The sequence below is a fragment of the Triturus cristatus genome, chromosome 8 (genome assembly GCF_964204655.1).
Source record: "Triturus cristatus chromosome 8, aTriCri1.1, whole genome shotgun sequence".
Taxonomy (NCBI): domain Eukaryota; kingdom Metazoa; phylum Chordata; class Amphibia; order Caudata; family Salamandridae; genus Triturus; species Triturus cristatus.
This window is the reverse complement of record NC_140591.1, coordinates 751,214,814-751,239,331: the sequence shown is the minus strand read 5'-3', so window position 1 is coordinate 751,239,331 and position 24,518 is coordinate 751,214,814. Positions and strand designations below refer to the sequence as shown.

General features: G+C 44.2%; 1 protein-coding gene across 1 annotated transcript in view; it reads right to left on the bottom strand.

The window, feature by feature from the left end:
* COL4A2 (collagen type IV alpha 2 chain) overlaps nucleotides 1–24,518 on the bottom strand; it is a 633,759-nt gene that overhangs the window by 135,129 nt on the left and 474,112 nt on the right. Inside the window, exon 27 of the mRNA XM_085622168.1 lies at nucleotides 7,996–8,061. Coding sequence (XP_085478294.1) covers nucleotides 7,996–8,061 — 66 coding nt within the window. The remainder of the gene's footprint in view (nucleotides 1–7,995; nucleotides 8,062–24,518) is intronic.

Below are 24,518 nucleotides of genomic sequence, written 5' to 3'. Positions count from 1 at the left end.
CTGGCACCACTCTATTGACCCGTTCTTTTCTGTCCAGCCACGCCAGGAGTTTCCCTGCCTTATCACCAACATCATACAGTCGGCCCTGTTGTTCTCTACTGAGGGTCTTAGCGGCGTTCGTCACCAGGTCCTTATACTCAGTTTGCTTCAAGCAAAGCTCATGCAGTGAGGACTCCGTAACCCCCTCCTCCATCGCCCCTTCAAGAGCCGCGATCTCCTCCTCTACCTGTTGTACCTCGCCGTCTCTCCGCCTCTTGGCAGCCACTACTAGGGAGAGGGCTTCCCCCCGAAGCACGGTCTTAAAAGCTTCCCACAGCGACACTGCCGAGTCCACGGTTCCCTGATTGTCCTTAAAAAAATTGTCTACCTTCTTTACCAGGGCGCTGCGCATCTTGGGGTCTCGGAAATACCATGGGTTGATGGGGGCCACCCTCCCTCCTCCCTCCCGACCTAGATCCAGCCGGATCCACACTGGCGAGTGGTCAGAGATTCCGCGTGCCATGTGCCTCGCCTCAGATACCAACGAGGCATGCGCGGCCAGAGTGAGCAGGTAATCAATCCTGGAGAGGCTACCATGTGCCCCGGAGTGGAACGTGTATTGGCTCTGTGTGGGGTGCCGGAGCCTCCAGCAGTCTATCAGACCAAGCGTGTCTAGGAAGTCTGGAAGCCATTTCTGAGCCCCCCCTGTGTCTCTGGGCGGGTATTTATCCAGCAGTCCGGAGCCAACAGCGTTGAAATCCCCTCCCACCACAAGCATTCCCCCCGGGAGATCCAGCAGGGCCCTACCCAGATCAGCAAACGTGGAGGCCTGCAGGGCCGGCGGGACATAAACCGAAACCAAAACCAAAGTCCTTCCTTCCCACCGCCCCGCCACCGCCACAAACCTCCCCCTATCATCAACAATGGTGGAATCCACCTCAAAAGGCAACGATGCTCTAACTAGGATGCCCACACCCCTGGACCCCGAAGAGAATCCCGAGTGTGCAATGAATTTATACCCCCTCCTATTCAGGGCATAGCACGTATTACCTATAAGATGCGTCTCCTGCAGCAGGGCAACATCCGGCATTGATCGTTTCAAAAATTGCAAAACAATCCCCCTCTTAATGCGATCCCCCAAACCATTAAATTCCAGCTTATAACACTTAAGCCCCTACCCCCCATCCTCAAACGGAAAGAGGCCCACCCCACACCCGAGGAGCCACCATGGAACAGCCCTGAAAATGATCATCATGCCTTGCAGAAATAAACCCCCCAACAACAAACTCCAAATCCCTGAAACTCCCCCCACCCTGCACCCCTGCTGCAGCTTACAAAGCCCCCCCAACTTGCAGTGTGCCTGTCGCCCTACAAAACCAAAAGTCTACAAAAAGTACCCTAAGGGAGGAAAAGAGCACCCCTCGTCCTCCCGCAACCCTCCACAGTTACTGCACTCTATTCAAATCTTCAAGTATAGTCAAATCAAGTCAGGGCGGCTCCGAGATATCAGCCCTGTCCATCCCGGCCACTGTCTCCATCCTCGGCTGTGTCGTCCCCCGTCCGTCGCCGGGGCAAAGCGTCCAGCCATTCGTCGGCCATCCCAGGAGAGTCAAAAAAGAATGTCCGATCTTCGTGCACCACCCGCGGTCTGGCAGGGAAGAGCATGGCATACTTCAGATCTAGTTCCCGGAGCCTCCGCTTCACCCCCAGGAAGCCCTGTCTCTGCCTCTGCACCTGCTGGGTGAAGTCCGGATAAAAATTCACTGACGCGTTCTGGAAGGGAACTGGGCCCGTCACCCTCGATGCTTGCAGGATAGCGTCCCGATCTCAAAAATGAAAGAGCCGGGCGACGATCGGCCTCGGCGGGGCACCCGCCTTGGGCCTCCCGCCCGGCACCCTATGGGCCCTTTCCACCGCAAAGAACTTTCCAAGGCCCTTAGGCTTCAGATGATTAAGGACCAAATCCTCAACAAGCAGGTCAGCCGAAGCCTCATCCGAGGACTCCGGGACCCCGATGACTCGCACGTTGTTGCGCCTGGCCCGGCTCTCAAAATCCTCCAGCCGGCGGGTGACGAGATCACTCTCGGCCCTCAGCTTACGGACCTCGGTCTGCAGTTCCGTAACATCATCAGTGAGGCCCGTGGTCTTGAGGTCCAAGTTCTTAACCCGTTCGTTCGTCTTGCCCAAGTCCGAGCGGATCAGATTGACATCCACCAAGATGGCATCCACCTTATGCGCCAGGGCCTCAAACTGTCTCCCCATCGAGGTCTGCATCCCGTCGAGCGCGCCCATGACATCCTGTAGGGAGAGCTCCGGGGCCACAGGCGAGTCCTCCTTCTGGGCATCCGGCGCCTGGCTCGATCCACTCGGTGACGCCTTCTGGAGAGCGTATCGGTCCATGCTGTTGACTTGGGTATACGTTTCCCGCCTGGTAGACTTAGCCTTCAGCCGATCCCCTTCTGCTTTGCCCGACATAATGGACTCCAGGCAGTCCAGTTCAGTTATGAAGGGTCTCTCTCAGGGAGAGGAATAAGGAGTGAACAGTTCTGCCATGAGCTGCCAGAGTAGCCCGCAGAGCGTCCTTGGGGTAATAAAGCCACCCAGAGCTCTCCAGTGGCAGGGCTGACAAAGGGAGCGAAATCGAAAGTGAAAGAGCGGGGACCTCCGTCCGACAGTTCACGCCTCGCCTGGCCGTTGTTGTTCAACTAGGAGCCGGGCATCCTGCCAACTCTAGCCCCTGGCATCCCCGGGAGATAGGCCGCAATCTTCCGCCAGGCGTAAGTCCGGTTCCCGGTGGGCGATCCGACCGCGGATAGCATCAATCGCCTCCCTGAAGACTCATCTACACGATGCCATGCATACCGACAGGATTAGAGACAGGATAGTCGACGGAGGGCGCGAGGGTCTCGGGAGCTCTGAGCTCACGCGGCCATCTTGGTCAAGCGCTAAGCTCCTCCTCGACTGGCAGAGTTAAGGTTCTGGGCATAGACTCAGGGGTCTCCCAGGGTCAGGTCAGTACAGTTGTTACACCCTCAGCGGCACAGGGGCAGCCGGGTGCAGAGTGAGTTAGGCCCAATGTTATCCTATGGGAGGTAGGGGGCCCTTGGTTGGTGGCTGCTGGCTAGCAGGCCACGCGGCTGTGGGAGCTGGGCTCCTGGTCACTTGCTCAGGGCAAATGGGGAAGTAGAGTAGAGATTGCACTACCAGGGGCACTCGGGCGGCTGGTTGCAGGGTGCTTTTGAGCCGTTGGGCGCTCAATGGATTGCAATGGAGAAGCTCAAAAACGAACAAAGGCTGCAAGCTCGGGGACGAAGATTCTTCAGGTGCGACCACCACTTCGAGAGGTAAGTAGGGTAGATGGAGGATAGGTAGGCACCCAGGAGTTGGGCACAGGGGGCCACAGGGCGCCGGGTGCAGGGGTGCCTTTTGGCATCTGGAAGTCGCGGTTGGAGGGGTCCCTGTTCTGAGGCTGCAGGCGTCGTCAGGAGCATCGAGGTGGGTCCTTGGGTGCTGGATTCGGGGTCACAGTCACCGGGGGGACGTCCTCGGGGTCATTTTTCACTCCAGCACAGGCCAGGCTTGGCGGGTGCAGAGTGTGCAGGGTTCGCGGTTCCTGGCTGATGCCAGTGGCCAGCTACTTGCTTTGAGCAGTACCACTGCTCGTGGGAGTCCCAGTTGATTAGAGTCACAAGGTAGCCAGGTACTCCGGGGTTTGTGAGGTTTCTGGCCACGGGAGATGCCAGAGTTTAGCAGGAGCTGGTTCGAGGGTCGACAGGTCGGTAGGGCTGGGGCCAAAGCAGTTGGTGTCTTCCTCTTGTGAGCAGCTGCATGGCAGGTCTTCTTGTCTCTTGATCTTCTTTGCTGTTTCGGAATCTGGATCTAAGAAAGGAAGGTTCAGGGTGCCCCTAAATACTACATTTAGGGGTGTTACAGGTAGGTAAAGGGTAGGGAACACTGGGTCCCTGCCCTGGGGGGGTACCCCCTATCCTGCCACTCTCCTGTGGGAGGGGGGCAGTGGCCTAGTCCTGATTGGGCAGGGCTCCCCATCTTCAAGATGGCGAGAGCCCGGAGATGTGCTTCACCTCACCTCCCCCACCTGAAGGGTGAGGTTGACAGAGGCTGGCACACCCTCTGTCCTTCCTTGGGGTTTCTGGCCAGTCTTTCCCACCAGAGAGGGGGTTTAGAACCGGTAGGGGCCAGTTGCTGAGTACAGCAAGTGGCCTGGAGAAGCTCACAAAGGCGGTATGCCTTTGAAGCTTCCCCTGCCCATCCTGGGGGAGGAGACCTAGCACTTCGCCCAGGATGTGCATTGTTGCAGGCCCAGGAGAGCGGATGGCTCTCTACCCAGGGGTCCAGCAACGTGTCTATTGTGTGGCAGCATAGGCAGACCCTCAGACAAGACGTGGATTGTAGGTTAGGTTCAGGGGGCATCTCTAAGATGCCCTCTGTCGTGCATTGTACATTAAAGCTCACACTGGCATCAGTGCGGGTTTAATGTGCTGAGAAGTTTGATATCAAACTTCTCAGTCTTCAGTGCAGCCATCATGGTGCTGTGGAGTTTGTGTTGATGATCTCCCAGCACCATATACTCTTAAATGGCAGCACTGCACTTGCAGTGCCCAGGAATGGACCTGGGTACTGTAGGGGCACAGGGCTCATGCACCTGTGCCCACACCACTGGCATAGGGCACCCAGCTAGAGGGGTGGCTGATGTATGCCAGGGCAGTGTGAGTTGTGGGCAGGGCACACCGGGATGTGTGCCCTGTCGACTGTCTGTTTAGTTTTGCACCTAGACACTCAGCCTGCAAAGGCAGTGTGTGTGTGTAAGGGTACAGGGCCCCTAAGGATGGCACAATAAGTGCTTCAGCCCTTAGGGGCCTTCTCTGGTCACAGTGCCCTGGGTACCTATGGTACCATTTACCAGGGGCTGACCTGTGGCCAGAGATGCCACTTGAGTTTAGGCTGTCATGCAGTTTTAGGGAAGGAACACAGGCCCTGGGTACCTGATTGGCAGGAGCCCAGGGCACACACAGTCAAAGTATATCAGCAATTCAGCAAAACGTGGGGGGCATACCATGCAAGAAAGATGGCACTTTCTCACTGGCACGAGCAGTCAGGCTTATCTCAGAGGTAGTGTGTAAAGCATTTGCACATAACCAGCAGTAATACAGTGAAAACACTATAAAAGGACACCACACCAGTTTTAGAAAAATAGCCAATATTTATCTGTGTAAAACAAGACCCAAACAATATAAATCTAGCATACAGTTATTTAAAATACTCATGAAGCAAAAATAGATGTTAAAAACAGTTCCTTGAAGTTGATGGCTCCATCTGGGGCTATCATGGCATCGTGAACCAACAAATCCGACAGGCGTCGGTACCAGAGGTTGGTGCAGGAGTCATCAAACCCTTGTAGTCACACGCGTTGTAGATCGAACTCTGTGCGGTTGAAGTCAGGAGCGCTGGTGTCAGCGGGCTTCAGGGCTTCGGTGCTGCGGCGCGAAGTGCAGTGGTGTGGCGTGTGGTACCCTCAGGTCGCGGTGAAGGCAGCAGTTCAGTGACGGCATCCAGTGGAGTCAGTGGTGCTCGTCGAGATGCTAGCAGATCACTGTGCAGGCAGCGTCGTTGTCATTGCTGAAGTGCTGTCGTCTGCTGATGAACTGGAATCGATGGCGCCGATGTCGGTGGGCCACGGCTGCCGTGTGGGAAGGGGTAGGGCATTGTGTAACTTAAGAGCGGTCCCCCAAACCACGGTGCAGGCAGCGGTGTCTATATCAGCTTGGAGTGTGGTCGTTGGTGAGACCAGGGCTGCGGTGTGAAGTGGGATGGTCGTCCGTGTTCTCCACGAGCAGCGTCCACAGGTCACAGTGCATGCAGGGGCGCTGGTGACGGCATTGTGTCATCATCGGGGATACCAGGGCAGTGGTGTGAAGCAAGCCTGTGCGGAGTGTGGTGCCCACAGGTCATGGTGTAAGTAGTGGCTCTGTGGCGGCATCGAACTGCGTCGTTGGTGAGACCAGGGTTGTGGTTCAAAGTATGGCGGTGCCTTCGGACCATGTGGCTGGCAGAGGCGTCATTGATGTGGTTGGGTTGCTTTATCTTCTGTTGCAGCACAAAACACACAGTTACCAGTGCAAGTAGCAGATGAACTTGAAATCTTTGTTGTTACTGAGGCTTCTTGAACAAGCGGCAAGCTCTACTTCAAGCCCTTGGAGAAACTCAGAGAAAACAGATGTCAAACGTCCAGTCCAGTCCTTTCACTGCCCAAGACAGAATCAGCCTCTGTAAGCCAACACAACAAAGCACACAGCAAAGTGGTAGTCTCTCCGCATAGCTTCTACAGCTCTTTCTCTTGCCAGGTTTCTTGATCCACAAGTGTTCTTAAGTACTGGGGTCAGGGCCCCAATATTTATACTACATTTACCTTTAAAGTTGACTCAGGTCAGGTTCACCACAGGAGGTGGAGACAGCTTTGTGAGAGGCAGACACAGTCCATTCAGGTGCAAGCGACAACTAGGGGAGAGCATGTAGCCTAACGGCTAGGGTGGTCGATCTCAAATCTGGGGAACCGGGTTCGAGTCTCGGCATTGACGCTCAACATCCTGTGATTCTGGGCTAATCACTTAATATCCCATGCCTAACAAAAATGAATGTGTCCTTGTGTAATGGTACTGGTGTTCATGTAAACCTCCTCCCACTACTCCAAATGCAGCCAGGTCTATTCAGTCTGGCTATGAGACACTCAGGAAAGGCAGGACTTTCCCCCCCTTGTGTCTGTCTAGTATGAATGCACAACCCAGCCCTGTCAGTCTAAAGCTAAGACATCTTATACACAAAACAGTCAGAGCCACATGCATGGTTAGGCAAGGAAATATCCACTTTCTAAAAGGGGTATTCCAAAACACGCAATGTCAAAATCATCTTTACTAAAAGATGTATTTTAAAATCCTGAGTTCAGGCATACTCAGCTCCCATTTGCCAGCTACATTTGTAAAAGGGTTACAAAGCAGTCCCTATGTTAACCTATGGGAGAGATAGCCTTTCAACACTGAAAACAAAATGCACAGTGTTTCACTATCAGGGCATGTACAACACACCAGTACGAATATGTGACGTTACAACGCATGCGATTACATCGCATGCCGTTGCAACGCAAAACTTTACCCCGACTTTCTGTCGGGGGAGCGCTGAAAGTTGGAATAGATTAATTTTCTAATCCAACTCCAGTGTGTGCAACAGTAGGGAAGGGGTTGGAGTTAAATCCAACAGCTTCTACCCACTGCTGCACACCTTTTGCGTTGCAACGGCATGCGATGTAATCGCACACGTTGTAACGGTTGCGTTAAAAAGGCTGTTTCCCCTCCAGTACATGTCCCACCTTTCACATACATTGCACCCTGCCCTCAGGGGTACTTTGGGCCTACCTGAGGGGTGTCTTACGTGTAAGAAAAGGCAAGGTTAGGGCCTGGCAAGTGGGTGCACTTGCCAGGTCGACATGTGGCAGGTCTGAGAACCCTTTGAAATGCTGCTTGTGGGGGTGGCACAATCAGTGCTGCAGTCCCACTAGCAGCATTTGATTTACAGGCCCTGGGCACACACAGTGCACTGTACTAGGGACTTAGTCGTAAATCAAATAAGCCAATCATGGAAAACCAATCATAACATTATAGTAGGAGCGCTTGAACTTTAACACTGAACAGCAGTGAGAAAGTGCACAGAGACAATAAACCAGCAGACTCAAGGTCAAAAACAGGAGGACAACAAGCCAAAAGTGTAAGGGTAAATCCGCTGAAAAATCCAAGTCTAACAGACATTGCTCCAGCTAAAGCTTCTCTTAGATTTGATGTTTGAGCTTAATTTTCGTAAAGACTTTGGTTAAGTCTTTCATTATGTTTTTTTGTATTATTTCTCTGTCCTTCTGTATTTCAGTTTGTATTTGATGTTTGGTCACCTAGAAGTTACGCAATCTGGCATTTGTCTTGTGCATTATTAAGCAAAAAACTAAATTATTACCTTTGCTTCCTGGAAATCCTTTCCTTCCAGCAGGTCCCCTGGGAGCTTCCAACCGGCAGCCAGACCCTACATAATGAGTTACATCAATTTAAATATGTGAATGGTCCAATACAAGCAAGCAACAACAAATCATTTTCATCATGACAAAAAATGTAAATTATGGACAATGGCAGCTGGTGATCTTTGAAAGTGGTGGGGAAGTAATACTTGCCTGGAGTTCACCCAATTGTTTTCAAAATTCGCCTTAAGCGTGCCCTATGTATTAAGAATTACCTTCATTATGCCAATGCCAGCATTTTCTTATGGGTACCCCCCTTATGACAATCATAACATACAATATTCCAGTACAAGAATTTTGCCATTGATATATGCCACCCGTATATCAAACATATCCTCCAGTATTTCACAGCCAGCATCTTATCATGGCTTGTTTCCCCCAAACCACCCCCTCAGCCCAAATATGCTACAATTGCCCTCCCTGAGGCAAACAATTATCTCCAGTGTGCCAACACCAGCATTTTGCCAAAGGTGGCCCCTTATCTCAAGTATTATTTCCAATATTTGAGGTTCTGCATTTCATCTTGGATGCCCTCCCTGATGCCAACATGTCCTGCAATGCCCCAGGGCCTGCATTTTGCCACTGGTGCCCCAATGCCAAGAATGTTTTACAGTATGTGCCAGCAGCTGCATGTTACATTGGGTGCCCAGAATTATATTGAGTATGCCAAGGCCAGCAGCAGTCTCAAAATCATTAGACACGCAAACAAACACACTTATTCAGTCACACACTCTTACTTTCACTATACTCTCTCCCTCTCACATTCATGCTCTTCCCCTACTCATACTCACACTCTCTCACTTACTCATTTTCACTCATACTCAATCTCACTCACTGTTACTCACACTGCTGAATGGGATCATAGCTAAACCACACCCCTTACATGTACCCTCTAGACATCAATCTATAGATAGCTTGTCTCTCAGCCTCCTCCTACCCCAGTCATCAGGAGCCTGGAGGCAAGGCCGAGAGGTTTGAACTGCAGGAGCCCTGACTCCTACTGCTATCCATTGGTAAAATAAACAAGCATGGATAAAGCCAATAGATCAATTGTTGACTGCTGATATTTTGGCTTTACCATTGCCTGTGCTATTTAAAAATAGTTTTTGTAAAAGATGATCAAAAACCAATTAAAATATAGCGTCCTTTGCAGGTGCACATGTGAACAGGTTTTTAAAAGGTGTAGTGGCTACCTATCCGTGCACATGCAGCCACATAGGTGACTAGTTTTAAACAGCGTTTGTGATAACATTTTACAGAAAACATTTTTAAAAGAGAGGAAAGGAAAAATGAACATTTCGCAGAAGACACTGTGCTCCGGAAAAAGACATCAGTCAGGGAGGTCACTGCATTGCAGACACCTGACACAATGTTGCAGGACCTGTTATTAACATTTTACATGTCAACCCTGCCCCTTGTCATTGAAAGGCATAGGAGTCGTGCAATGTCACTTCCTGTGATGTCATCTGGTCAAAGGGTATGTGATGGCTTGTTTGCTATCCTTAGCTTTTTGGTTAATCGACATCCATGGGAGGCAAGGCTGCAGCACAAAGTCCCTGATATGGAGCCACCACTGATGTGAATTGCTTGGTTGATTGTCAGATTTCCCATTTACTTTGCAGAGACAATTACAAGCTATGGGGTAAATTTGGATCCCTGTGTATTCAAGAGTTTGCAGAGGGACTGAAATTCAGATTACTGCAGTAATTACCACATCCCTCGCAATTTCCTGCTACCAAACCTTCACTGATTAATCCTGTTGAAATTCACCAAAGGAAAACTTGTTGGAAATTCTGGTACAAAAAGATGCTGATGTAGAAAGGACTAATTACATATGTAATTACTCTCTTCCCAAACAAAAGCTCTGAATAGTAGCTACTTAATGCAGCTAGTAAATATCTCACCCCTGGGTATTGGCATTTACTAGACACAGTGTAAAATCAGGGCTTTCTTGTTTTATCTGCTTGCATGTTTCCAGACTTCTCTACTAGTGATGGCTCAGTTCTGGAACTAGGGATCATTACTTGCTTTGTGGAGTTTGAGACAAAGATTAGCAGCCATATTGGACTGAGTCATGCACAATTTAAAGTGCTCAAGAATTGACAATAGGTTTTGCCTTACTGTGCTTATCCATGCATAGACAAGCATACACAAATGTTGTTTGCATGTGTTAACACTTTATAGTCAGACCTCTTGTAGTAAAGTGCAATACTGGATTTCTTGCATAAAAACAAGTTTAGAAGTGCACAATTCGGCACTTAACAAATGTAAATTAAAATAGTTTTAACAGTGCACAAACACTCCTGTAGCATGAACAGAACATATGTCATGTATCAGCCATATTTTATGTAGGAATGCCTCAGAACATTGGTTAGCAACTGGCTATCACTGCCAAACTAGGTGTAAGTGAAGCCCAATGTCAAATATATGACAAAATCAGAGGGTAACATAATTTATACCTTCAGCACTTTGTCTACATGTAGCTACATTGAATATTACCTAATGATATTAGAGAGACTCAGTAAATAGAAATGGATTCTGTTCGGGCACAGTGAGCGAACGTCTAGACATCTTTTGCTACCTGATAGTTTAGTTTTGAAAGCCCTTGGTTTCCTTCTCCACTATATGAATACTAGCAAAGAAAACAGGTGCCTAAGTTGTCACCTAAGTGGCTGCCACATGGTTTGATGCTCAGCTTCTGCCAAGGGGCGGTGTGGTGAATAGTAGTAACAAGGAGAACAGCATAAGCAGGACTTGGATTGAACCTTTGATTAGCCACAATCCTGTACAAAGCATCAGGAAACCTCCTATTGCTGAACATTCCTGCAAGAATAAGGATATATTTTTTTAATTTCATGGTCTACAAATGTATAGGCTTTGCTGTTTGTAGGAGTAGATGTTGGTTTCTGGTTGAGCACAATGTCACATTGCAGTGGCTCTCTTAGAGGAGGAGATTCATATGAGACTCCAATCGAACCCTAGATTGAACGGAGACCTAAAGGAGAACCTGTGGGATAGCTAGGGGAGCAAGCGTGGTGAATCCCTCCTAATTTAAACTGTGGAAAAATATCTGTTCTGGAAGGAACTGTGTGAGAATTTGAGGCATTTTAGTAGATCACATTTTCTAAACATTATCAGTATAAACAAGTAGATATGTTGTCACAGAGTGAATGTGCCAGATAAATATCTAGTCAGAAAGGGGCTGGGCTTGTTGAAGAGACTTAGTGGATGCCGATGGTTCAGCGTATATGTTCTTGACACAAGAGCAGATTACCAAAATGATCTCAACAAATAAGACAGGGGAACTCATGTCCCATTAAGTGATTTGGAACAAATGGAGGTGCAAAAATGCCCTGCAGAATAGAAGGTTTTGGCCCAGCTAGAGACCTAAAAGCTGAGAGTAGAAAAGCCCGATTTAATTTACTATTTAGGAGTAATGGGTCATGGAGTCAAAAGTTATGATCACTCAAAAATGAAAACTGGTCTGATCATAGCAGACATTAAGCTGTAAAGTACATTGTGCCTAGGAAATATATATACTTGTTTTGCCCCCAGTCTATCAAATCTTTTCCTAGGTTGGTGGGAAGAACAAGTAGTATGGACACAACAACTACAAATGTATACTGATCACATACTAGTGTGGATCAGATACATAGATGATTTGTTCCTTATTTGGGATGGCTCGAAAAATCTAGCTAAAGAGTTTATCAAACAACTAGAAATTAATGATTTGAATCTACAATTCGCGCACACTATGAGTACAACTTACTGTGAATTTTTAGATATAGCAGTAGAAATAAGGGAAAAGAAAATCACAACTCGCCTTTTCCGCAAACAAACTGCAGGCAACACAGTGTTACATGCTGCAAGTCACCATCCAGCCCCATTGAAACAAAGTATACCCTATGGGGAATTACTAAGAGCCCGTCGTGCCTGTAGCACTGACGAGGATTTCATGAAAGAACAACAGACTATGCTTATACGTTTCAAATCAAGGGGATATAAAGATGAAACTCTAACAATAGCCAAAAATAAGGTTAAGGACGTACAACAGCACAATATACTATTCAAACCATCTAAGAGTAGTGCTAAGAGAAAAGAAGATGAGGAAATCAACTCCAATGCACCGAGAATGATAACACAGTTCAGTAGGGGTGCATGGACTTTTGAAAAAATCATGAAAAAACATTGGAATCTATTAACAGCAGATCCAATCATTGGTGACTGCATAGGAACACGACCACAGGTAACATATAAGAAGGCTAGATCATTGAAAGATAGACTAGTCCAAAGTTATTACGATGGAGATACGAAATTGCAATGGTTAAAAATGCCCAATGGTTTCACCACATGTGGGATGTGCAAGGCAGATCGAAATGGTAAAAATTGTAAAGAGTATATCACAGGCACTGGACAGAAATGTCCAATAAAACACATAATCAACTGCACTAGCGATTTTACTGTCTACGTACTGGAATGCCCTTGTGGCCTCCGGTATGTGGGAAGTACTAAATTGCCACTCAAATTAAGGATTCTCCAGCATTTGCGTGCGATCACAAATTGCGAATACAACTACCCAGTGGCACGCCACTATTCGGAATTTCATAGGAGTGATAATAGCAGTTTACAATTTTTTGGAGTTGGAAGAATCCCCAAACATATACGGGGTGGGAATCGTGAAAAACATCTAAGAATACTTGAGTCCAAATTCATTTTAGATCTGGATTGTAAGGTACCTAAAGGGCTCAACAGTGGAGAAGAACTCGCAACCCATATAGGGCTATAGTCCTCTGCTATACTCTCTTTGAAATGTGAGAAGGATTTTTTCCGACAAATCAGGGTTGGAATTTTAAATAGTTATGATACATTTTTTTCTTTAATTTCACGTTTTATCAAGATAGGGAAATAGGATTTCGTTGGATGAAATTACATGCCCCATCTGGGTCACTACAAAAGTGTCGACCACAATTGTGGAATCCAGTCCTGTAATAATTTTGTGGGTCTTTAACCAATTGGTCCAATCGTGTCCTGATACCCTTCCTCTTTTTCACATTTAATGACATATCTGAATGTTACACATCACTTTCCCATCACTCCCCATACCTAGCACTGAGTAAAGGGTACTTCCTGCACCTGTCACAGATATCGTGATATAGGTAATATATTCATGTTCTGAATTTCTGAAAATGCTATTGCTATGCGAGTATATGATTAATTGATGAATTGTTTAGGCGGCAACCATTGGCTATATTTTTGCCGCGTATGTAATAGAAGCAAGGCGCAATTGCGCCAAAAATAAGCATGTATTGTAATGTATTTCCCCGATGATTCTTTCATCTCAAAAGCAATATAAATTTAATTGATTTATAAACTGCAAATAGCGACATGTTCATCACGTAGCCTTTAGCTAGAAAAGCTGACATTGAATGCCATAAAATTGACAAAGTATGGTCATAATAATGATGCATACCCCCTTCTTTTTGGATTGATATTGATTGTAACTTTATTGCTCATTTAGTAGCTAACAAAAGTGATGCGCAATTGCGCTACACAGGAGCACTTATTCTAATATAATTATTATGGTGATTTGATTGACTCCACGAAAATTAATATGGTTACCAATGAATTTATCGTTTGTTTGATATTGAATGTAATTTGAAATGCAATTGCTATACATGATTGAGGTATTTTGTTTATCTCTATGATTCACACACATGCGTATCAATGATGGTGACGTTCAAATACGGTTGAAATAGGATTCTAATTTGATCCGTTCTACATATATATTTTTTTGCATTTCAACTCATTTCATTTGGCTCAAATTAACATTCGTTAATGTTGTTTATGTCATTGTGTAATCCAATTGCTATGAAATACGAGATCACAGTATTTTGTTTATGTCTATGAATCACGTGCACGTATTTCTATGACAGATTGAGATACAGGAAGTTACTTGACAAAGGCTAACGCCGAAACGCGTCGTCCTTGAAAAAGCTAGCGCACAAATAAAGTTTTTTTGTGCCGTTTCCTGGTGTGCTGTCCCCTTATTCCTGGGATTTATGTTTTGGAGTAAAGGAATCTAATCGTGTTAAGTGGCTACTGCTACCACTGACGGCACCAGCGTCGCAGGCAAGGGGATTGCTGGAGCAGTAACTTGACGAATTACATTACGTGCTGTGGTCCCCGCCGTTCCCGACCTGAGCTACACTGAGACAACAACTGTGGGTAAGCCTGCGTCTTGACGAAAGGGTTTTGTGTGAGTTGAGGGTCCGCGTTGGAGAACGGGGATTGTTTAGCTATACGCATCTCTCCCGATGTCGGACACGGTGCCTCTGCCCCGAATGCTGAATACAGAATTTTGAATTTTGGTACGGGTTACAGACGCGAAAGCCGCTAAACATAAAGAGTTGCGGCGTCAGGAAACCGATGAACTATGAGCAATTGGGATAGTGAGAGGAGAGCAGAAGCGATCTCATTATTCAATGAGGAGCAAGACGAGTTAACATCCAAACCCACAACCAGTTCGGCCCCCGTGGGGAGTGACTCATCTCTAAAACAGAACCTACTCTTATTGGAGAAACTAAGTAAGCGTGAGATAAATAAGTGGTGGGAAGTAGCCTCTTTAACCAATTACGTAGAAGTCGGCCGTGTCCCGAGGGTCTTGAGGATTACGATTGTACCAACTTACGATAACCCCAATCAGGATCTGCTTACAGAATGGGCCCAATTTATGGCCAAAACATGTAAAGGCATGCTAGAGATGCTCATCAAGTATGCACAAATAGATTTGGACACAACGAGAAAGGAATTGGTGACACTTAGAGCTGACTTGGAAAGATATAAGAACGATAGCACACTGGAAGAATTCATAAAAACACTCCCCAAAAAATTAAAGGAATATGAAGATGCGATAAAACAGAAAAAACAGCGAAAATTCCTTAGAGATAAATGAGATTATGCTGAGGGGCGAATCTTAACCTATGCTAAAAAACACGATTGGGCCCAAAGAAATTTGAAGGTTACAACTGCTGAACGCACAACTGAATTATTATCGACAGGTTCCAGTTCCAGCATAAGCACTGACTCAGAAGACACTAATGCAGGGGTCCCTTTAGTCACACATCCTCTCACTTTTCTTCACGAGTTCTAAATATTAAAGCAGAAAAAGGAACAAAATCAAGTGAACAAGCCCCAAACGAGAGGACAAACAAGAGGAAAGGGGCAAAGAAGAGGAAGAGGACGAGGGACCACAAAAGAAAGAGATTGAGAAAGAATAAACATAGGAATTTGTATACATCTATTCCCTGCATTGTGGATCAAGCAACAAGTAAGACAGTTGTGAATTTATCAACTAGGAACTTAAATAAAGCTGAAATTTCGGTGCTGCAATTGGGATTGTCTTTCTGTCCCAGTAACAATTTGAACTACATGAATACTAGGATTGATCTGTTTTTATATATCCGAAAATTGAAATTAATGAAAATGTTTGAGACACGTCAGAAATCAAAGGCACATCGGATACCCTCTACATCGCGTAATATTGAATGCCCAATTTACAAGTCCAAGATATGGAATTATTAAAAGTCATGTATGACTTGGAAATGGGAGACAATCATGGTGAAAACGATCACACATTATTACAATCATGTGGGGCAATGAATAAACATCAAGAGCATAGCGGTCTAAAAAGGAAATCTAAGTTTAATCCCAATGTTCCCTATGACGATATTGAGGCCTACAATTCCGCTGTCATTATTGAACTCAAAAAAGCAAGAAAGACATTTCAGAATCCTAAATGGGATAACTTAACAAAGGAGAAAAAGGGATGCCCTCAAGATCCTAGAATCAGATCGAACAATCATAATCAAGCCCTCTGATAAAGGGGGTAACATTGTTGTAATGGATGTGGAGAACTATAGATCAGAGGCAATGAGACAATTGATGGATGAAACATGCTATGAACTCATTGATTGGAGTCAATATAACCAGACCATCCATGATTACCACAAACTTTTAAGTAACTGGTCTTTCCAGGGATTAATCGATACTGATGAATACAATTTCCTAAGAACTGATAAGCCACGTATACCTTGTGTGTACTTTCTACCAAAGATACATAAAAATGCCACAGTACCACCAGGACGCCCAATTGTGTCATCTAATGGGGGGCTACTAGAAAACACATCCATTTTCCTTGACTCATATTTATCTAAGTATGTGCTGAATCTAATGTCATATTACAAAGACAGTTCAGATTTTTTGCGCAGACTTCATGATGTACAATGGGAAGAGTGTTATGTAATGATTAGTCTAGATGTTTGCTCTCTCTACACATGTATTGATCAACATAAAGGAGTAGCAGCCTTTATGTATTTTTTGAGGAGTAGACACATAGATCACTGGGAGCACAACAAAATGTTAGAGACAATGATGCTTTTCTGTCTTCAGAACAATATCTTCCTATTTGAAAAGTCAGTGTACCGACAGCGGTCGGGTACCGCAATGGGTACTTGTTTTGCCCCCAGTCTAGCAAATCTTTTACTAGGTTGGTGGGAAGAACAAGTAGTATGGACACAACAACTACAAATGTATACTGATCACATACTAGTGTGGATCAGATACATAGATGATTTGTTCCTTATTTGGGATGGCTCAAAAAATCTAGCTAAAGAGTTTATCGAACAACTAGGAATTAATGATTTGAATCTACAATTCACGCACACTATGAGTACAACTTACTGTGAATTTTTAGATATAGCAGTAGAAATAAGGGAAAAGAAAATCACAACTCGCCTTTTCCACAAACAAACTGCAGGCAACACAGTGTTACATGCTGCAAGTCACCATCCAGCCCCATTGAAACAAAGTATACCCTATGGGGAATTACTAAGAGCCCGTCGTGCCTGTAGCACTGACGAGGATTTCATGAAAGAACAACAGACTATGCTTATACGTTTCAAATCAAGGGGATATAAAGATGAAACTCTATCAAAAGCCAAAAATAAGGTTAAGGACCTACAACAGCACAATATACTATTCAAACCATCTAAGAGTAGTGCTAAGAGAAAAGAAGATGAGGAAATCAACTCCAATGCACCGAGAATGATAACACAGTTCAGTAGGGGTGCATGGACTTTTGAAAAAATCATGAAAAAACATTGGAATCTATTAACAGCAGATCCAATCATTGGTGGCTGCATAGGAACACGACCACAGGTAACATATAAGAAGGCTAGGTCATTGAAAGATAGACTAGTCCAAAGTTATTACGATGGAGATACGAAATTGCAATGGTTAAAAATGCCCAACGGTTTCACCACATGTGGGATGTGCAAGGCAGATCGAAATGGTAAAAATTGTAAAGAGTATATCACAGGCACTGGACAGAAATGTCCAATAAAACACATAATCAACTGCACTAGCGATTTTACTGTCTACGTACTGGAATGCCCTTGTGGCCTCCGGTATGTGGGCAGTACTAAATTGCCACTCAAATTAAGGATTCTCCAGCATTTGCGTGCGATCACAAATTGCGATCACAACTACCCAGTGGCACGCCACTATTCGGAATTTCATAGGAGGGATAATAGCAGTTTACAATTTTTGGGAGTTGAGAGAATCCCCAAACATATACGGGGTGGGGATCGTGAAAAACATCTAAGAATACTTGAGTCCAAATTCATTTTAGATCTGGATTGTAAGGTACCTAAAGGGCTCAACAGTGGAGAAGAACTCGCAACCCATATAGGGCTATAGTCCTCTGCTATACTCTCTTTGAAATTTGAGAGGGATTTTTTCCGACAAATCAGGGTTGGAATTTTAAATAGTTATGATACATTTTTTTCTTTAATTTCACGTTTTATCAAGATAGGGAAATAGGATTTCGTTGGATGAAATTACATGCCCCATCTGGGTCACTACAAAAGTGTCGACCACAATTGTGGAATCCAGTCCTGTAATAATTTTGTGGGTCTTTAACCAATTGGTCCAATCGTGTCCTGATACCCTTCCTCTTTTTCACATTTAATGACATATCTGAATGTTACACATCACTTTCCCATCACTCCCCATACCTAGCACTGAGTAAAGGGTACTTCCTGCCCTTGTCACAGATATCGTGATATAGGTAATATATTCATGTTCTGAATTTCTGAAAATGCTATTGCTATGCGACTATATGATTAATTGATGAATTGTTTAGGCGGCAACCATTGGCTATATTTTTGCCGCGTATGTAATAGAAGCAATGCGCAATTGCGCCAAGAATAAGCATGTATTGTAATGTATTTCCCCGATGATTCTTTCATCTCAAAAGCAATATAAATTTAATTGATTTATAAACTGCAAATAGCGACATGTTCATCACGTAGCCTTTAGCTAGAAAAGCTCATATTGAATGCCATAAAATTGACAAAGTATGGTCATAATAATGATGCATACCCCCTTCTTTTTGGATTGATATTGATTGTAACTTTATTGCTCATTTAGTAGCTAACAAAAGTGATGCGCAATTGCGCTACACAGGAGCACTTATTCTAATATAATTATTATGGTGATTTGATTGACTCCACGAAAATTATTATGGTTACCAATGAATTTATCGTTTGTTTGATATTGAATGTAATTTGAAATGCAATTGCTATACATAATTGAGGTATTTTGTTTATCTCTATGATTCACACACATGCGTATCAATGATAGTGACGTTCAAATACGGTTGAAATAGGATTCTAATTTGATCCGTTCTACATATATATTTTTTTGCATTTCAACTCATTTCATTTGGCTCAAATTAACATTCGTTAATGTTGTTTATGTCATTGTGTAATCCAATTGCTATGAAATACGAGATCACAGTATTTTGTTTATGTCTATGAATCACGTGCACGTATTTCTATGACAGATTGAGATACAGGAAGTTACTTGACAAAGGCTAATGCCGAAACGCGTCATCCTTGAAAAAGCTAGCGCACAAATAAAGTTTTTTTGTGCCGTTTCCTGGTGTGCTGTCCCCTTATTCCTGGGATTTATGTTTTGGAGAAAAGGAATCTAATCGTGTTAAGTGGCTACTGCTACCACTGACGGCACCAGCGTCGCAGGCAAGGGGATTGCTGGAGCAGTAACTTGACGAATTATATATATATATATATATATATATATATATATATATATATATATATATATATATTCACTGAAAAAACCATAGGTTTCACACACGTTATAGTTAGGAATTAGCATTTAAAAAACCTTGCAAATTCACTGAAAAAACCATAGGTTTCACACATGTTATAGTTAGCGGAAATTTTACTGATAAAAAACCAGTGAAATTGCCCCGTTATAGTTAGTGCTGGCAACTATAACTCACGCGACCGCAATCTTCTGCTGATGCTAATACTGTATTTAGACACTTATTTGCCCATGTCTTCTTCCATACATTTTTAGCTATACATATATTACAAATATTTTTTTTTCATAAAGACACATATGTCATCAGCAGAAGATTGCGGTCGCGTGAGTTATAGTTGCCAGCACTAACTATAACGGGGCAATTTCACTGGTTTTTTATCAGTAAAATTTCCGCTAACTATAACATGTGTGAAACCTATGGTTTTTTCAGTGAATTTGCAAGGTTTTTTAAATGCTAATTCCTAACTATAACGTGTGTGAAACCTATGGTTTTTTCAGTGAATTTGTACGGTTTTTTAAATGCTAAGTTACTTTACGCCATTCGAGGCGTGCGCGCCCACTTAACGCAGTTCGTTCCGTGCACGGTTTTTATCAACTTTAATAAGCCCTGTACATTTGGTGGCCTTCGGCCACCAAAAGCACAGGGGGTGGGGTCAATGTGGATAGTGTTTTTTTTATTTCGATTTTATAATTTCATGTTGCCAAAATTTAGTTTTTTTTACCTATTAATAAGCCCTGTACATTTGGTGGCCTACGGCCACCAAAAGCACAGGGGGGGGGGGGGGTAAGTGTGGATAGTGTTTTTTTTATTTTATTTTTTTTACCGTACGCTTACGGTAAGCGTACGGTAAGCGTACTCGGCGAAATTGCCGAAAAAAAAATAAAACCGTTTTTGCTCTTGGGGGATGTTTGGGGACTCCCTCAACATGACTATGTGGGAGGGAGTTGTCAAAACAGCCCCGTAACATGTTTTTGGCCATCTTGTTTGATAAACAACACTCAGTGCGAGAGACAAAATGGCGGCCGCCGCTTCCTGGTTTCGGCCGATTCGAATGTTTACTAAGATCTAAGAGCCAATCAGAATCGCGCTCGCGCACGCCACCGTACGCTTACGGTAAGCGTACGGTAAGCGTACGGTAAGCGTACCGTAAGCGGGCTCAGATATATATATTGATTTAAAGGCTATTTTCTCAGAATCTACTGAACAGATTTACACCAAACCTACAAAAGGCACTTCCTTGACCTAGAGACTACCTCTCTGCCAAATTTCTAGTAATTCTGTTCAGCCGTTAGGGCTGTAGCTCGTTCTAAAGGTCCTATGGAAAAATGCATGGGAAAAATGCGTTTTGGGACCCCCCTTTTATCTCAGCCCCCGCTTGACGAATCCCCCCGAGACTTTCAGGGTAGGAGCGGAGCGTAGCGCCCCACCTATTTTGAGAAATTCGCGAGGATTCATCGACCGGCGCCAAAGTTATTCAAAATAGAATGTTGAGGTTTTCCTATGGAAAAGGGGTCCTAACTATAACTACCTACTGGCGACCGCCAGTAGGTAATATATATATATATATATATATATATATATATATTACCTACTGGCGGTCGCCAGTAGGTAGTTATAGTTAGGACCCTGTTTCCATAGCAAAACTGCAACATTCTATTTTGAATAACTTTGGCGCCGGTCGACGAATCCTCGCGAAATTTTCAAAATAGGTGGGGCGTTGCGCTCCGCTCCTACCCTGAAAGTCTCGGGGGGATTCGTCAAGCGGGGGCTGAGATAAAAGGGGGGTCCCAAAACGCGTTTTTCCCATGCATTTTTCCATAGGACCTTTAGACACAGCTACAGCCCGAACGGCTGAACAGAGTTCCTTGAAATTTGGCAGAGAGGTAGTCTACAGGTCAAGGAAGTGCCTTTTGTAGGTTTGGTGTAAATCTGTTCAGTAGATTCTGAGAAAATAGCCTTTAAATCAATATATATATCTGAGCCAGCTTACGGTGCGCTTACGGTGCGCTTACCGTACGCGTACGGTGACGTGCGCGAGCGCGATTCCGATTGGCTGTTAGATCTTAGTAAACATTCGAATCGGTCGAAACCAGAAAGCGGCGGCCGCCATTTTCTCTCTCGCACTCTGAGTGGGGATTAAAAAACAAAGGACCAAAACATGTAAAGGGGCTGTTTAGACAGCTCCTAAGCACCTAGCCATGTTGGGGGAGTCCCCAAAGATCCCCCAAGGCCAAAAACGGAATTTTAATTTTTTCGATAATTTCGCCGATTACGCTTACGGTAAAAAAATTTTTACAAAAAATATTATCCATACTCTCCCCACCCCATGTGCAAATGGTGCCCGAAGGGCAACATTTGTGCATGGCATATCTCAGATGTGAAAAATTAAAATATTACCTTTCACAACGAAGCGCATCATATGTCCTCCATGTGCGCACGGTGCGCGAAGCGCATCGTGCGTACATGGCCCATCTAGCGTAACGTGGGCATGCGGTGCGCGTAGCGCACCGCGTGCCCACCGTGCGTGCACGGCACTAACTGCGTAAAGTGGGCGCACGGTGCGCGAAGCGCACCGCGTGCTCACTGTGCGCACCAAGCGCACGGAACGAACTGCGTTAAGTGGGCGCGCACGCCACGAATGGCGTAAAGTAACTTAGCATTTAAAAAAACGTACAAATTCACTGAAAAAACCATAGGTTTCACACACGTTATAGTTAGGAATTAGCATTTAAAAAACCTTGCAAATTCACTGAAAAAACCATAGGTTTCACACATGTTATAGTTAGCGGAAATTTTACTGATAAAAAAACCAATGAAATTCCCCCGTTATAGTTAGTGCAGGCAACTATAACTCACGCGACCGCAATCTTCTGCTGATGACATATGTGTCTTTATGAAAAAAAATATTTGTAATATATGTATAGCTAAAAATTTATGGAAGAAGACATGGGCAAATAAGTGTCTAAATACAGTATTAGCATCAGCAGAGGATTGCGGTCGCGTGAGTTATAGTTGCCTGCACTAACTATAACGGGGGAATTTCATTGGTTTTTTATCAGTAAAATTTCCGCTAACTATAACATGTGTGAAACCTATGGTTTTTTCAGTGAATATATATATATATACAGATAAATATATATATATATTTCCTATGGAAACACGGTCCTAACTATAACTATCTACTGGCGACCGCCAGTAGATAATATATAAATATATATATATATATATCTGTAACAGATTAGATTGACAAAAACTTTTTGCAAATGGTTTTTTAAGCAGGTGGGAACGTATTGTTTGAAGTGACTCCCACTGTTAACATCTTACTGTGCCGATTTTGACCATTTAGTACTTTACTAACACACGATTCAAACATACATATCTCTCTCTACAAGAATTACTATCTAAAAATATGATATCACATGTAGATACAATTAGAGAATTTTGTTGCAAAGACTGTATATATGTATTATTTACTCACAGGGTCGTGGCCAGTATCAATTGGAATTACTCTTTTCTGCAATCATGTTCCCTCCCTCTTTAAACCGGTACTTCACCTTGATTTTTAGTCACCTTAAAAACCGATAGCAATTTACAAATACTTATTTACCTCACCAACTATTTTGTGGATTAATTGTAGCAGCAAATAGAACAATTAATTGTTTACTTTAAAAAACGCTTTGTCGACCATGCCCAGTATGTCTTCACTGTCTATTCGTTAATTTGTACCAACACCTTAAATTGACACTCTGGGCCTCGAGACTCTATGGTCCAGTCGAAGGCCGAGTGCCGAAACGCGTAGACCGTCTTTTGCGTATGCCCTGTTCCATCTAAAAATAAATACTACTGGAATGTGCTTTGTGGTGCTGTGATTCTGTGATGACGTACCTTCAACACTTGGAGGAGAAGCGAGAGGAACTTCTTATCGATATATATATATATATATATATATATATATATATATATATATATATCCAAAAATGATGCACTCCTGTCGGAAAGCGTAGCCCTTCGAGGGGTGGCGCAGTGCCGGTGGAGTAAACCGGTGATAATTTTTCTTGCAAAACGGAGTTCCAACTGTGCTCTCAGGTCAAGGTGTGGTGTCTTTTCTTTGACCTGAGAGCACAGTTGGAACTCCGTTTTGCAAGAAAAAAAAAAAAAAAAAATATATATATATATATATATATATATATATATATATATATATTTTTAGAGGGGGTCCCGTATGGGGAACTTGTCAGAATAAGGAGGAATTGTACCATTGACAAGGACTTTATCACAGCTAAAAATGAAGCATTCAGTAGGTTGAGGAAAAGAGGGTACAAGGAAAGAATACTGAACAGGGCGGAGAAGAAAGGGGAACATCTGATAAGACAGGAGTTGGTAATGGGAGAACGTAAGTCCCGGAACACAGATAACAGCAATGTAGTGAGGATGATAACCGAATATTCGGCTCAGTCATCAGAAGTCGTACAGATTTTCCGGAGAAATTGGAAAATATTAAAAACAGATGTAGTTATAGGGACACATATCCCGAAGACCCCACAGATAACTTATAGGAAAGGACCTGCCCTGAAAGATCACCTCGTAAGGAGCCATTTCCCCAAAAACCCCAAGAGAAAGGATCAAATAACAGGGTTTTTCCCGTGCATGAACTGTAAGGCGTGCAAAAATGGAACTAAGGTGAAAGAGTTCTCGATTCCAGGCAGAACCACGAAAAGAAAAATTAACAAAATAATGAATTGTAACACCGAATTTGCTGTATACTGCCTGTCCTGTCCCTGTGAACTAAAGTATGTAGGGAGTACCATTCATCCCGCCAAAAAGAGAATTTTGGAGCACATGCGTGCTATAAAAAATCATGATGTTAACTATCCTGTGGCACGCCACTTTAAGGAGTTTCACAAGTCCAATCCGAACCTTTTGAGGTTCTTTTGCCTGGACCATATCCCAAAAGATGAGAGGGGTGGGGACAGAACTAAGAAACTTAGAAGACTCGAATCGAGATACATATTGGAGATGCAAACTAAAAGCCCCTCTGGTTTGAATAACGAGGAAGAGCTCTGGGTACACATTACATAAGTAATCAGAAAGCAGTAAACAATTACCATATCGGTATCACCCTAACTTCTTCTCTGTGAAAGGTGTGGCAGGGAACTAAGGGGATGGAATAGGGGAGACATTAATTAACAGAGAGAGGTGCTTAGACTACAGTGGTTATAAATAAAGAATATTTAGTAGCCATGATAGTAACCTCTGTTTGCGTATGCCCATTCAGGG